The 14,996-nt window shown below is 41.1% G+C and overlaps 2 protein-coding genes across 4 annotated transcripts; one reads left to right on the top strand and one right to left on the bottom strand.

The window, feature by feature from the left end:
* Positions 1 to 2,542: 2,542 nt before the first annotated feature.
* Positions 2,543 to 7,821, bottom strand: RB195_004417 (uncharacterized protein; the record flags this gene model as incomplete). 2 transcript variants are annotated; one of them, XM_064182260.1, is made up of 7 exons in its annotated part: positions 2,543 to 2,724; positions 3,405 to 3,578; positions 3,755 to 3,872; positions 3,980 to 4,101; positions 6,714 to 6,769; positions 7,595 to 7,602; positions 7,816 to 7,821. In XM_064182260.1, 7 exons carry the CDS (start codon positions 7,819 to 7,821, stop codon positions 2,543 to 2,545), a joined length of 666 nt encoding a protein of 221 aa, XP_064033526.1. The 2 variants fall into 2 exon arrangements, with proteins under 2 accessions (XP_064033526.1, XP_064033527.1); XM_064182259.1 differs by lacking the exons at positions 7,595 to 7,602; positions 7,816 to 7,821 and having other exon boundaries at positions 6,714 to 6,753.
* A 143-nt stretch (positions 7,822 to 7,964) lies between these two features.
* Positions 7,965 to 10,715, top strand: RB195_004416 (uncharacterized protein; the record flags this gene model as incomplete). Of its 2 annotated transcripts, XM_013445852.2 has the most annotated exons (5): positions 7,965 to 7,972; positions 8,467 to 8,566; positions 8,659 to 8,856; positions 10,218 to 10,434; positions 10,507 to 10,715. In XM_013445852.2, 5 exons carry the CDS (start codon positions 7,965 to 7,967, stop codon positions 10,713 to 10,715), a joined length of 732 nt encoding a protein of 243 aa, XP_013301306.1. The 2 variants fall into 2 exon arrangements, with proteins under 2 accessions (XP_013301306.1, XP_064033525.1); XM_064182258.1 differs by lacking the exon at positions 7,965 to 7,972 and having other exon boundaries at positions 8,438 to 8,566.
* Between the last annotated feature and the right edge of the window lie 4,281 nt (positions 10,716 to 14,996).

The following is a 14,996-nucleotide window of genomic DNA, read 5'->3' as shown; positions in this document are numbered from 1 at the left end:
CACGACGGCTACCTCCTCCTAGCCGCTTCAAGGAGAGCCGCCTACGCAACTGTATCTGTACTAAGGTGACCTTGACCTGACTATTCCTTAGATAGGGAGACGTGAGGAACAACCAACGTTCAACTATGGTCAGGTCAAAAATACTTGAAGCACAGTACAGTTGTGTAAGCGGCGCGGTGGTCATGGTGATTGGAATCGACGTGGGACTATCGCGATCTGCAACGACGGGTAGTAGTAGCAAAGGTCCTCCTCTGATCCTAACCGTCACGCTTCACCGAGCCGCAGCTGCTTACGCAAATACACCGTGTTTCATGTCGTTTTGACCTTAGTGTACCTAAAGGTACTGTCGGATCAAATGCCACTTCGCCATTAAGGGTTGGTTAGCGGCAACACACCTCAAAATTGGCTCTCCAGGAAAACATAAAGTTACGGGTGCAGATCACGAATACGAGCGCGATCACGCTCCCCTAGTTGCCCTAAAAAAACAGCATGGGAAACAGCCTTGTCGATCAAAATTTCCCACCTCATAAACATGGTTATTTACTGGTGATGGGTGTAGCGCAGTGATAACGGATTCTCATCGAGTCAGCACGGTCGGTAGTACGGAGCTAACGAGGTTTTTCATTAATTTTGGATCAACAAATTGGAATTAGATTTACTTGGAAAGATAAGGATACCGGCTCCGTTCAACCATTTGCCCTCCAAGTCATTGCGTTATCCACAGATACGTTCATAAACCTCGTGATTTTGACTTAAAGTCGCGTTGCCTCATCTCCTAAGGCATTAATCGGCACCAAGCGCTCTTTCCACTTTATAAATATTTTATTTGGTTTTATTTGGTGCGTTAAGTTTGAAGTTAGGAATTAGAGGTTAGCCCCCCAAGTCCCACTTCGCCAAGCCCTTGGGCTTATTCGACTAATGCTTAGGCGATTGACCTCTGCACACGTGACCAATTTAAAAAAGCTGCTAGCCAGAATGTTATCATGAGAAGAGTTTATCTTTGTTAGCGTAACTGGAATAAAACACATGCGCCAGAAACGTATGTTTAAAGCCAGCATACAACGAATCTCATATGTTGAGGAAATCCGCGAAAAAAGTTAGAGATGTGGTTGTAGATTGTGGGATCCGAGGTGGTTCCTCTCATCTCTCTCCAGTCGCCGAAAACAACCGCGTGGGAACCACTTTGACTATGACGAGGTGCGTCAGAACGCTCCTTTGCACACTTTCCGGTCCCCTTAGCAACCTTCATTTCTTCACTTAAATGAATTGAAGGCTGGCGAGAAGACATAACTGATCTGCGACCGATCCCTCTTGGATGCAGCGCATGCACAAGAGAGGCGCACTGCAAACTCGTCTTAAAAAAAAAACGTTGTCTTCCACGCCTTCTCTTAAGACGACCAGGGGGAAATGAGCGGAATCACCCCTGATCCCGCGATCCACAACCCAACTCTAACTTTTCCCTCGTATTCACTACGTCAAATTCGTGGTGTGCTGCCTTCCTTTAATTTCGTATTTTGGACGAACTACTGGATCAATATTGTTTTGTTTTCCCTTAGGTCATGTTTTCCAGAAGCTCACTGCAGCTAACAAGTGTAATAGCGCCGTGAGTGCCAACGAACAATAGCAGACACATATATTTCGAACTGATAGTACACAAAGGAATCAGCTTTGGTTTTTTTTCATAAAAATCCATATCTTCCACATAATTGGTAGGCATATGCAGTCGTTAAATGTGCATATAAAGAAAGGGCTACAACATTATGGGCTGTATAATAGTGCAAAGTCGTCAATAACTTGGCTTCCTCGGAGTGAAACATGTGAGTGAAAGGCTTTTTAGCCTTCCTCTCACATGCTAAAGACCATGCTGCAGAAAGAACAGCGGCAACTCTCTGGAGTCTAACTTATGTTGCTTGTCGAAGACCAAAAATTCACTGTTAATTTCTTTTCACCAAATGAATCTTTCAGGTAATAATCTTTATCATTAATAATCAAACGGTTCATTCCATTGTTTAATAAATAAATCGCAGGAGACGTACGGGGGGTCGACTACTGGCTTACACCAATGAGCACAATTTATCACATGTACGTCCCACATTAGAATACAAAAACAAACATGTTCTGAAACGTCGAAAAGAATGGAAATGTATGAAGTGCAACTGCGATGGCTTGTCGGTACGTTGACAACACACAATGCACATCTATGCAGTTGGGAGTCAGTTACACGGCTAAAAAAATTGACTGAGAACCACACACCGAAATTGAAGAAACAAAGCAGTCCGCTGAACGAAGCGATTATCGGCTACAAGAAACACGGAAGCAAATTAAACACGATAAGACATCACTACAATAATATGCACGAACTGCTGGTCCCGTCCTCTCGAACACCAAACAATGGGCCCTGTGTAAAATAAAACTTTACAAAAATGATGAAATGATTACTATAGAAGAAAAGATGAGGCGAAAGTCGGAAAAGCAGGATGGATTGTAGCGCGGGTTCTTGGACACAGAGCCTAAAGGCCACGGGGAGAGAGATTTGCATTCATCACGACGAACAGCACTGTTTCTTCTGGTTTTCGTTGGTTGATGAGGTGATGTCGACTCCGGACGACGGCAACGGCACCATACGATCTGACCCAACGTGTTTGTTGGATACACTCTTGTAGATCTCGGTCAAGATGTTTGTGAATGCTGCTTCTACGTTAGTGCTGTCAAGGGCAGATGTTTCTAAATGCAACGATATTCGTCGAGAAAAAAAGTGGATTGAAATGTATTAAAAATGAAACAGAGGATTTCAAACGGCATCCCCCAAATAAATACGTGACCAAAATAAGACTCCTAAAAACCAAGCTATGGATAAACTATACAAGTTTGTCCTTTCACGTAAAGACTCAACACCTACAGCAAAACAAAACATGCTGCAATACTAGTCAATAAATTTAAAAAAGCTAAAGTAAAGTATCGCAAAGCTGAAAAAGGATGGCACCAAAGGGTTACTGTTACGTTAGAAACATAGATCTAACCACTGACTTAAGCTTTCTTATCACATCCTTTCTATATAAAATGCACACCAATACCAATAATGCGACTACAGCACTCAGCGTTCAAAATCCCAAATTTCATCCATCACAAAAGCTCAGCTAACGCAAGAGCAAGAAAACAGGTCGGTGAAGTCGCATTTCCCTCTGTCTAATAGCTTGCAAATATAACCTTGCTACCCTACTTGATAACCTCATGTTATACAAAATTTAAAGCCTGAAAATCACTAACTCAGCCCGAATACATCCCAGAGCTGAGACATATATTTCGTCAGTATTGAAGAAAGCAGAAAGATAAAAAACTACGGTTTCATCAGCTAGACAGTCCCGAATTCCTATGGTGGAATGCGTATGGAAAACAATACCCACCTATGAAAGACAGCTGATTCTTTTCCGCGTAGATTTTCGCTTCATCCGTGGGCACAGCTCTAAGGTGGCGGAGATCACTCTTATTACCAACCAACATAATCACGATGTTTTGATCCGCATGATCGCGCAGTTCTTTCAGCCAACGTTCAACATTCTCATACGTGACGTGTTTAGCTGGAAAGAGCACTTTTTGAATATGCAGCAAAAATACAACATAAATCCCGAATTTCCATGGACAACTACCACTATAATGGTCTTCTGAACAGAATAAACTAGTTGCTCCGTTCACAGGAAAAGAGGAAAACCAAAATCGACCTTCAAACATGAAAAAATCCCACTGTAATACACACCGATATCATAGACCAGTAACGCTCCAACAGCTCCACGATAGTATGCTGATGTGATGGCTCTGTACCGTTCTTGACCAGCAGTATCCCAGATCTGAGCTTTCACTGTTTTTCCTTCCACCTGTAAAATTGAAGTAAGTATCATCAAGTAACGCGCAAGGACGAACACCCCGTGACTCTTACTCAGAGAACGACAAGCACATCTAGAAAAAAAAAGTGAAAACCTACTTGGATGCTGCGAGTGGCAAATTCTACTCCTATCGTAGATTTCGACTCCAGATTGAACTCATTGCGAGTGAACCGTGAGAGTAAATTCGATTTTCCTACTCCAGAGTCGCCGATCAACACAACTAAAGGATATATTCAAAGCAAGGAAAAAAAATGGCACCAGCACTTAGTTAAAAAGTCTCTAAATCTATCCCGAAATGACCACGTATCCGTAATTTCCATCCTTTGACGCTTTTGTCCGCGAAATGCTCACTCAGCATTTGCGATCAGACCTGATAAACAAAACCGGTTCAGGCCTTATGTTGCGACCAGGCAAAAGATTAGGTGAGTTTTTCACGCACCAGATTTTACAACTTCCACAGAGAATTCGACATAACAAAACCTTTCACATATGCGAACACAGACTAAATTTGCAGCGCAAATACTCTTAAATCCAGTTTATATCTTGTTATTTGAACTCTACATACAACAAAAGGACCAGGAAAAGTGTAGGAGGCAGCTCAGAATGCTTAGCGAAAGCTGTAAATTAGAAGCACATTGAACTTTAAGGAACTTCTGCGTTGATAGGAAATACTCTTTCCTCTTAAGCTGCCTAAAGCAGTGATCATGACTTTCAAAACACTATGAGATCCGACCGATAATATAAATATGTCTCCAGGTCCTCTCCTATTCACTTAGTATGAATTTTCCTTTCCTTCCAAGTTATAAACCTAAATATTACGACAACGTGTGAACAAAACCGCTTCATTTCTCCCTGCTCTACTGAACAGAGATAGAATAAGAAATACATCAGAATCTCATCAATTCGCCATAGCGTTTATAGGAAGCTAATTTTCCAAGACTGCCTGACATATATCCTTCAAATTAGGCAGTAGATATTTCACGTACACATTTCCTTATTCAAATTCACATCACGCATTCATGCATGCAAATTCGGGCTCCCATTAATTTTGCGAACAATGACAGCTTTTCTCTGGTTTAGAGAACTGCAACAACCACTCGAGCACCGCACCAGTTCCTAACCAAGTAGAATTCTGGTTCTTATCTCAAGTTTTTATCAACTACAAAGTATACAATGGACGTTTATTGAAAAGTTAACTACAAATTCGAATGAAATGACTAATTGAAGCGCGCAGCACTAAAACTGCGTCGATTAGGCGGCTACACTCATATCAGCGGAAAAATAAATAGCGTGCTGATATTATCACTTATACTTAGCGAACGAACAAAAATCGAATACTGCATGCGTCGCAAATTCTCCTCTAATCCCATGGTGTCGCGTATTTGAATCGTAAACTTCGTGGTCGTCGCGATTTGCACTATATACGGAGATGATTCCCGCTAATCCCCTCCACAACCATGAAAGTATAAGAAACAACGAAGATAGAATTTGCACAACGATGACGAACCGCATTATTTTCTTGCTTTATCAAATATTTCCTCGGAGACTAGTCATCGTTTTCCTATCACTGAAAACCCAGTCACTAACGGAAAAATGTGACTGGTATCAGCGACAGGCCATCATGATGCTCCTTTTGATATCTAATTTTCATGGTTATGCAAAAAACAACATAGATAGATGCAGTCTGAGGATTAAAAAAAAAATAGTGTGACCTAAGAGCTAAAAAAAACAATGTTGAGAAGTTCAGCAACTCAAATCGGTTCATTTCACTCATTCATTCATTTAAAATCGCTCATTCTTTTCATGAGGTTTGGGAATTTGGAAGCTAAGATTTCAGCTGAACAGAATACATAGAGCGTACTTCAAAAATTTAAGATCTTGACAACCTTCCCAAATAAATCAAATTTGCCTAGTGTTGTACAAATACATCCACTATAGACCAGTGAAAATAAGCAAGGCGTTCATCTTTCTTCTTCTTTCTCTTTTTTTTGCTAATTTAATGACGAAGCTATCGAGTTCGAAATATAACCACGTGACCATGGCCTTTAAGAAAATCAGCGCTAATGTCAGAGGGATTACTCGGTCGCACAGAATGAAAACAAGGCAATTTTAAAAGCCCGAAAAACTGATCAGAAATCCCTGAGAAAGGATCTAGACCTAGTTCATCGTTAGTTGCAGCAACTAATATCTAGAGAACAATAAAATCCAGCTCCGCCGAAATCAGGATCCTGGGATAAATGACGAGCGATTTTTTCTGTTCCCATCGCACCATTGTTCGATGCTCATGGACCTTGCGCGAAAGCGATCAATATAGTGCGACCTGTTGTTCGCTTTGTGTTTGGTCCACATACTATCTGGTGTGACTCAGCAACGGACACGGGGACGGAGGACGCGAAATAGCGTCCGTAACAGGATGCGACAAAGTGGTCACAGAGTTAGGCTGACGCAAATCTTCAACGTTTTCGTCGATGTTGAGAGGGAAAATTATGTTTCGCAATAGCTCCGGGAAACGTATATGATATGACTAATTGCGTTGGGAATTTCCGCAATTGCACTATTGTGTGGTTAGAATGATGAGAAGCCTCTATAAGAGAATATAACCGCTAGCAAACAGCTACCGGGAATGTGATGCTCCTCATCTACTTAGTAAGGGACGAAAGAAGGCCAATTCCCCATCGATAAAGAGTGTTGTAAACAGCGCACGCATGGACATCTGGCACAATTCACGTGATCATGCCGATGTACGTTAAAATCATCCCGTTCCCCCCAAACATCCAGTTATATGATGACCGTACGAGAAAAAAAAAGACCCGTCACCCCATACAAACATACCCTTGAATAAGTAGTCGTACTCATCGTCACGGGAGCCCATCGTAGGTTGCGTGCGGCTGAAAACGAAATAATGAATGGCTGACGAGCGCCTAAAATTGCCACAAGTCCAGAGAACGTGGAAACATCCAGACGGCACCCATCCGAGCGGAAAGAACTCTCCCAGAGATGTTGGGAACAGAGCATACAAAGAAATGGAGAGGAAATGGATCAGGTTACAGTGAGAATCTCTGGAGAAGGTGACATACAGCGACACCACCCTCCCAACACCGCCATCCACGTCAATCAGAGGCAAGACCGCGCTGCTGCCCGCGACGCCGAACTGCGGTCCCACAGCGATCGACCTGGAACTGGAGCTGTTCCACGGACTACTGTCGCAACTGCACTACGCACATTTACAAAATTTGGCCTAAAACGTGGTTACTTGATTCTTAGTGTTTTTTTCGAACTTAGGACATATGTTATTCCGATCATTTGTCCTTTGAGTGATGAGTGGAAGTCCCCGGATTTCTTGCCTCGTTTACTTCTTCGTGGTGATTTTTCTAGGAATGTAAAAAATTGCAGAGAAGTTTGTCAAGGTGGTCTTAGTGGTTTTTATTGAACTGAAAGTGCTTTTTCTCCTTGGGACTTAGCTGGGACTCTTGGGACTTATCCACAAATCAGAGGGAATCCTAGCGAATGGCGACGGAACTCCCTGGAAGACAATGGTTCTGTCGCAACTTCCTCCCACAAGTCTACTGCTTTTCTTTTTTTATTCAGTTAAAATGACAATTAAGTCGATGGCGTATTAAAAATTTTGCCATTTTTCGGTCAAGTTATCTCTAATCTCCTTTGAATGGGCCTGAAAAATAAATGATATGGTTCGACAGTATGCAGTTACCCACCTAGCTTTCTTCAAATAATCGCTGGATCAATTTGAGAAGTGAAAAAGAATGTAAGACCGTCTTCTCAAAAGTTCAACAGGAATGATGTTTCTTTATCCCGTGAGAAGTTATAGTTCTCTTCTTATTTTCATTTTTCTTCCTAGTATTTGGATGCAGTCGACAAATCTATGAAATATATTCTCTCTTGTTATTATTATTTTTTTAGTTTCACTGCTTCATACTTTCATATCTGTTTCGACACTTCCTTATTTTTCAACACAAGGATGTGTCTTTTATTACTTTTTGCTGTGATAAAAGATAAATTCTTAAATACCATACATTTAATTCCAATAAGTTATTTAGTTTTTTCAGGGTATCCTACGACTAAACCATGGTCGAGTAAGTTTTTAATTCTGTGTATTTTTTTTCGTTTCGCATTTGGAAAGTCTCAAATGGTACTATTTTACCCCAACAATCCCAGAAGCTTTGGTTTTCTTTTTACTGGAATAGTGAACCAAAACTAGATTAAGAACTGACATTTGTTTTAAGTGGTTACACAACCTATTTATATTTGCATTACGCTCTCTTACGGTTCTTTTCGTTGGAAAGTTTACCACCTTGGAATGGGTAATCCATCGTTAAAGTTGTATAAAGCCTACACCTTTAGGCAAACATTGATACATTCATAAGTGCACTAAAATTGTGTTACGACGAAAAATGGGTCTCACATCAGCGTTCTCCAAATAGTAAACGATTCTCAAGTTGAGCATAATTTCAGCTTACGAAAATTTTGAGTCTTTTTGAAAGTTTTGGACTTGTGAGGGTAGAATATTATTGTTTCAGTTCCTGGACGCTTTAGAACTAATGCATTATTCATCATTGTTCTGCTTTAGAAAGAAACTTCCGCAGGTCCCAGAGACCGTGTTGAAGAGGAGAAAGCAGAGGGCCGAGATAAGGGCCAAGAGTATTCAGAGCAAGGCCAAGCTTGCCGCCGTAAGTTTCCTAAAGTATTCTTACTTTCCTGGTTTCCTTCAAAAGGAAAAGAAGCATTTCATTCCGATAGTTCAGTTACAAATTGTTTACAGAAGAACAAGGAAAAGAAGGCCAAGATCTTCAAGAGGGCCGAAAAGTATGTAGCCGAATACCGACAGGCTATTAGGGAACAACTCCGCTTGAAGCGTGATGCCGAGAAGAACGGTGATTTCTTCGTGCCGGATGAGCCCAAGTTGGCGTTCGTCGTCCGAATCCGTGGTATCAACCAGATTCACCCTCGGCCACGTAAAGTATGTAGCTTTGTTCAGTCGTTTTTGTTCCTTGCATAATTTGTTGTGAAAGCACGAGCACTTTTGTGACGGTCGTAAACAGACCGTTTCATTTATTATCGTGCGATACAAATGATGCTGCAGCATTATGAGTGGCAATTTTCTTTTGGCATTCATAGCTATGCAGTCCAACAATATTCTTTGATAATACGTTTTGGATTGCACATGGAAGTACCCCATAATTCAATGTTGGTGTCCGGAGAATTGAGCAATAATTTTTTGTAAATGGGTCCTCAATTGAGTTAGTAGGTGTTCTATTTAGTCCTCTGTAGGTGCAAACATGGCTCGCAATTGCTCCTGAAAAAACAAACCTGAAAATATTAAGATCTGACAGTTCCGACACCTAATTTGTTTACAACAAGAACTAGTTGTGATAGAATTTATAAAGGATTAGTTCTTTATTTGCTGCTGAGATTTGCATTTGATGAGCGATGACATGAAGTATCTTATGAAGAATAAAGGAAAACGCTGAATGGAAAAAGTAGAAACGAAAAGAAGTGCCTGGTTAATGTTGGCGCTAAGTTTCCAGAGTGGGACAAACCTACAGGATCTGTGGAAACCTGTGTGAATAATCGTAGGTCATAGGTAGTTGTGAATTATCGTTCGTCCCCTCTTGCAGCGTTGTGGTTTATCTGCTCGGCGACTTTCTGGGTTACAAATGGCAACTGTACGAAATTTTTTCGGCAATTTTCTGGTGCTTGTCTTTGAGGGGAATATTGACAGATCAAATTTCGTTCAAGTGATTGACAAGTTCTTTAATCTATTTCACCTCTACTCATTATAATCTGTTTTTTTTTTTTGTGGAGAAATTGCTAACCCTATTGTTGGCAGTGACAGAAAGATGAGTGCGTTTGCCCTATGCAAATGGTCATCATTCGAATTCAAATTAACATAGTCCTATAGTGTTCTATTCTATCCAGAGTCAGGGGAGTTATTTAATTTCTAAGCCTTTACGATATTTTGGTAAACTTTCACTCCTTTTTTTAAAATTCACGTTGAAATGTACAAGTTTCTAGCGGAAGTTAGAAGGAAGTTAACGATTTTAACAGGAATAATTCGCAAGACAAAAATTTTGCTCGAAATTTTTTTAAAGGCTGATTGCGTTTTCGCTTGACTTCAAGAATTATTCGCTGTAACTTTGCGTAGAATTTTGTCGTTAAGACAGTTGAGACGTCACCAAGATTTTGTCCGTACCTATTGTCTACTGTAGTGAAGTTCCCTTAGTTCTCAGTATTGATTGCCTACTTTATTGAATTCCTACTTTGCCCCCTTTGCCTTCCTGTAGTTTTGTTTCAGTGCGGCATAAATGTTCGCTTTTCAAGGCACTTCAAGTCCTACGTCTACGCCAAATCAACAATGGTGTGTTCGTGAAGCTGAACAAGGCCACACTTCCTCTTCTCCGCATTGTGGAGCCCTATGTTGCATGGGGTTATCCTAATCTCAAAACTGTCCATGATCTTATCTACAAACGTGGTTTCGCCAAGGTAAACCACCGACGAGTTCCTATCACTGACAACAACATCATCGAGGAGACTCTCGGTGAGTTGCAACGCAATTTTGACCCGTTTCACTTGGCCTAATAAATTCTCTAATAATTTATGATGTTTTTAGGCAAACATGATATCATTTGTATGGAAGACTTGGTCCATGAGATCTACAATGTGGGCCCGAACTTCAAAGCTGCTTCGAACTTCTTGTGGCCTTTCAAGCTGAACAACCCCACCGGTGGCTGGACGAAGAAGACGAACCACTTTGTTGAAGGAGGTGACTTTGGAAACCGTGAGGACCAGATCAACAAGCTGCTCCGAAAAATGATCTAAGCACTAATTGTTGTTATTGTTTACTTTGGGTGACCGAAGATGATAAAATGTTATTGTTTATGGTGTCGTTGATCATATAAAAATTGTACATGCCAGTAGTTCAGATTTTGTGTAAGAAATTGGACTCATCCCTTCCGGACTTAGTTGTAATTCGGTTTATGACTGTCTGAAATTTAATTTTGATCCCGAGAATATGATTTTGGTGTCCGTTTGAATGTTGCTTTATTTTCGAAGGCACAAAAAAAGGGGGGAGGGAAGGGGGGAAATGGTCGAAATAGCTGCAGCAAGTTTCCCGAGGAGCTGTAGATGGAAAGGGATGTTATTTAAACTGGTAAAATATTGAGATTTGATAGAAGTACCTTACTTCTGAGAGGTACTAGGATGACATCAAAGGACCGCAGGGTTGTGAAGGAAAACTTTGCAGGAGGGATTCTTTCCGGAACCCTCTGTGAACAACAGCTGCTGCCTTTGTGTCGGTTTTCGAATTACTGGTTTAAAGGCATCACCCCACAAATCTGAGTTGGTGCAGATTTCAGGTGGAGTATTCGTATACGGGATGGGAGACTACGGAGAGGGGGGTGATTCCGTCCATTTCTTCCTAATTGCCGTAAAAAACGGCCCGGAAGATACGGCTTCAGGCGTTTTGGCGCACTATTTTCTACAGGGAGTTCGACTGGAGCGCGCCAGCATTGTGCGGCGCCGCATCTTCCGGGCCGTTTTTTACGGCCCGGAATTAGGAAGAAATGGACGGAATCACCCCCCTCTCCGTAGTCCCCCATCCCGTATACGAATACTCCACCTGAATTCTGCACCACCTTAGATTCGTGGGGTGATGCCTTTAATCAGAGGTTTAAAGGTGGAGTAATCAATTGTGTATGTATCCAGAACTTTCATTGCACAATTAACTCTTGAAGTTATCGATTAGATGCCACTATAATCTAATTTTAAGTAGAATATTTTGAGAAATGTTGATGAAAATTCAGCTGACAGTTTCGTTTTAGCTCTGATTTTCCTCTCGACTTATTCTGCTACCAGTTTGTTTTGTTTTCTTCAGAACTCATGGTGCCAAAAAAGTATAATTTTATCTCACAAGGACATGTTGACATAAAACATTTTACCTCATTTAAGGGCATATTTTCGTGCATTTGATCCTGTAAATTCGTTTGATTGACCTCAGTGGATATATGTGGTCATACGAAAACGATATGAACTTACGTGAGCTGCTGAACGGGAAGCTAGCGATTGGAATCAAGTTGGGACCATCGCAGTGCGAACTGCAGCGATAAATGATGCCAGCAAGGGTCCCACTCATGGTGAGGAAGAGAATACCACTATCGCTTTTAGATAATAGAAGTGCTACAGGTTGTTCTCGACCTCATCGCTTCGAGCGCAGTCGCTTACGCAACTACACAGAGTTTCATGTCGTTTTAACCTGATTTTTACAGTCAACCTGGCGCAGCCGATCGCTGCTGTCGACCCGATCAGAACCGCCTTACCGTCATCTTCCCTACGCGGTGCAGACGTGTTATTCTTTTCTTCTCTGCCTCTAGCGAACACGGATCACCGCAAGAAAGTAATCACCATCGCTTTCAAGTATTCAAAGTTTGTTTCAATGGTACAGATTATTCTATGTGGTCCAAACTGTCCAAAATTGGTAAATCTATGAAAAACGAAGAGGTAACGATCGAAAATAAGGAATAAAAAGATATGAGATGATTTTAAAAAAAGCAGTGAGAGAGAAGAAGACAGCGCCAAAAAAACTAAACAGATAAGAAAGAAGAGGTTAAAAGTGGAAATTGAAAAAAAAAAAACAAAGAGAAAGCAATCTATAAAAGGATTTGAAAAAGAACAAAAAACCAAGTGCTGAAAAACTAGCTTGAGAAGAGGAAAAAAGTAGAAAAAAGGAACCCAGAAGACGGGCGGTACATAAAGAGAGAGAAACTTTAAAAAAAAAGAAAAAAATGGAAAAGAGGAACCGTAGGAAAGAAGTGAGAAAGTGATGAGTGAGAATAGTTTGCGAAGAAAACGACAAACGTAGGTGGAGGGAGAAAGCTGAGAATAAATGCAGAAAGAAAGACAAAAATGGCAGAGAAAGTAGGGGAAAAAATAAGAAACAGATAAAATCCCAATCCAATCCCCCAAAAGTTCTGAAATTCCATCAAATTCTGCAAGCAATCATCTTTTCAATCGTTCTTAGTTAAAACTAGTTCGGTTCCGACACCATTCCTAATGATTTATGGACCACATGTGCATCAAAATGCACCGTTTCATGTCAGAATCGTTCGTCTGTTCTCGTCGACGCATAACGAGATGAACCTTAATGTCCTGGACTTCTCTCGAAGAGTTGTTTCGGGAAGAAAAAGTTCGTTTAGAACCCTGAGGGGAATAACTCTTCCTATTACAGTACTCTTGTCGATATTAACTGAAAATTAGCTTTATTGCTGACATAAAGATACACTTTGCCACCCATGTGAATATTTATCTAACCGTTCAACAGCAAGCAGAGGCTGATCCATTCACAGTCATGCTTGATGTGCTGCGGTACTACCGACCTTTCAAGACAACATCCAACAACTCTTCATACATCCAGTTTTTTTTTTGCTCACATTTCAGCTGACGGAAGAGGGCGAGTGTCACGAATTTGACGATCTTGGGAGGTCACTACGAAAGTCTAGGAGTAAATATGTACAAAAGTTAACGGAGATGAGAATGACCGTGCTCACCTCCCCCTTGTAATCCATACAAAAAGCCGTGAGAAACCTTGTGTGACCTCGTCTCCACAACGATACAACTTATTACGCAGCAGAACGCGGGCAGCTATGTCATCGTTCAACGCTTTCATTCCAACTACTATAATCCGCATGATCAGATAAAGCTGCCCAGTCACCTGCACAATCACAAACGTGTTGTGTTGGATTGCTCGTGTTCTATCACCCGTAACAAGTTGCATCGTTGGAGAGACGGGATCACATAGGGCTATTTCACTTCTTATTAGATTTCTTCATTACTTCTTCCAACTTTTTAATTTCTATATTCTTTTATTTTTGTTGCTCATTTTATTTGTATTTATTTCATATTACTATTCTATTTTATTCCACTCTTATTATTTATACTATTATTGGCTATTTTCTTCTCGATTACTTGTGAGAATTGAGCGTGGCTTGTGATCTACACCCTTACCCATAACTGTTCGTGGTGGGACCCGAACATTGTGAATTTCAAGATGTGCTTTAAGTCATCTGTGTTTTCTTTTTAACAGCCACCGGAAGATACGTTTTTTTTGGCCATTGCCAAATGAATGGGAAAATTGGCCCCGTCTCCAGCATCTAAGATCTGCCAGCCAAATGAATGGGAAAATTGGCCCCGCCAGCATCTAAGATCTCGCTAGGACTTTCTCTGGTGAGTCATCGTACAGGATTGTGGCTAGGATATCCTCTCACGCCTCCATGTATTATCGTCGACAGATCTAAAAATATGGCAAAAGCTGTAAAATGGACAGTGGAATTATCTAGAAATCCTACGACACGACGGGAGAGTGCGAAGAAGAAAAGTCTACAGTAGATTGTTATGTCGGAGAAGATATTACCGTAATAATTACCAGAAGTTGAAAATTATCACAAAACGACCGTCAATCTCGTCAGAATTCAGGTCTCTGTACCGTCACCTACGGAGACCTGAATTCGTGACATGTAGTGCTCCAACGCCAATTCTTGACCTATGCCATTCGTACACTGTTTGAAACACAGTTTCCTTGCTAAATTCACACAATTTGCGTGTAATTTCCTTTTTTTTTATAGAAATCCACCAATTTTTTCCTACTTGGCGTTAGAAGCATTTATTCCTGTCAGAGACTTCCATCTGATTAGACAATGCGAATCCACCAGTCCGTAGTTGCACCAACAACATCAGATGAGTGTGACCACTACGCACTATTTTCAATGGGTTCGTAAAGTCAAGTGCCTTTGCTGAGCGCTCTTCGTTCCACGTAACTACCACTGCCGGAGGTTCCGCTCAGTTTCGGTGATTCCTGAAAACTCGTCAAGGGAGTCCATCGGGGGACTCTTTCGAGAATTACAACCTTACTTCGCCAGGCAAGATCTAATAAGCCCATAGTTTCTTCAAAACTAAGTCTGAGCATCCTATCGATGAGTTGAGCGTGGACGAGTTGCCACGGATAGAGATACGACCGAGTGCTGACGTCTTCCGGATCAACTTTCCTCATTTCCAGAAATTAATAAGAAAAAAAAAAAGAAATATTACTGAACACTATACCTAGTCCTG

This window comes from Necator americanus, chromosome I (assembly GCF_031761385.1).
Source record: "Necator americanus strain Aroian chromosome I, whole genome shotgun sequence".
Lineage (NCBI taxonomy): Eukaryota > Metazoa > Nematoda > Chromadorea > Rhabditida > Ancylostomatidae > Necator > Necator americanus.
Note: the sequence above shows the minus strand (reverse complement) of the source record. Positions and strands in the feature narration are given on the sequence as shown.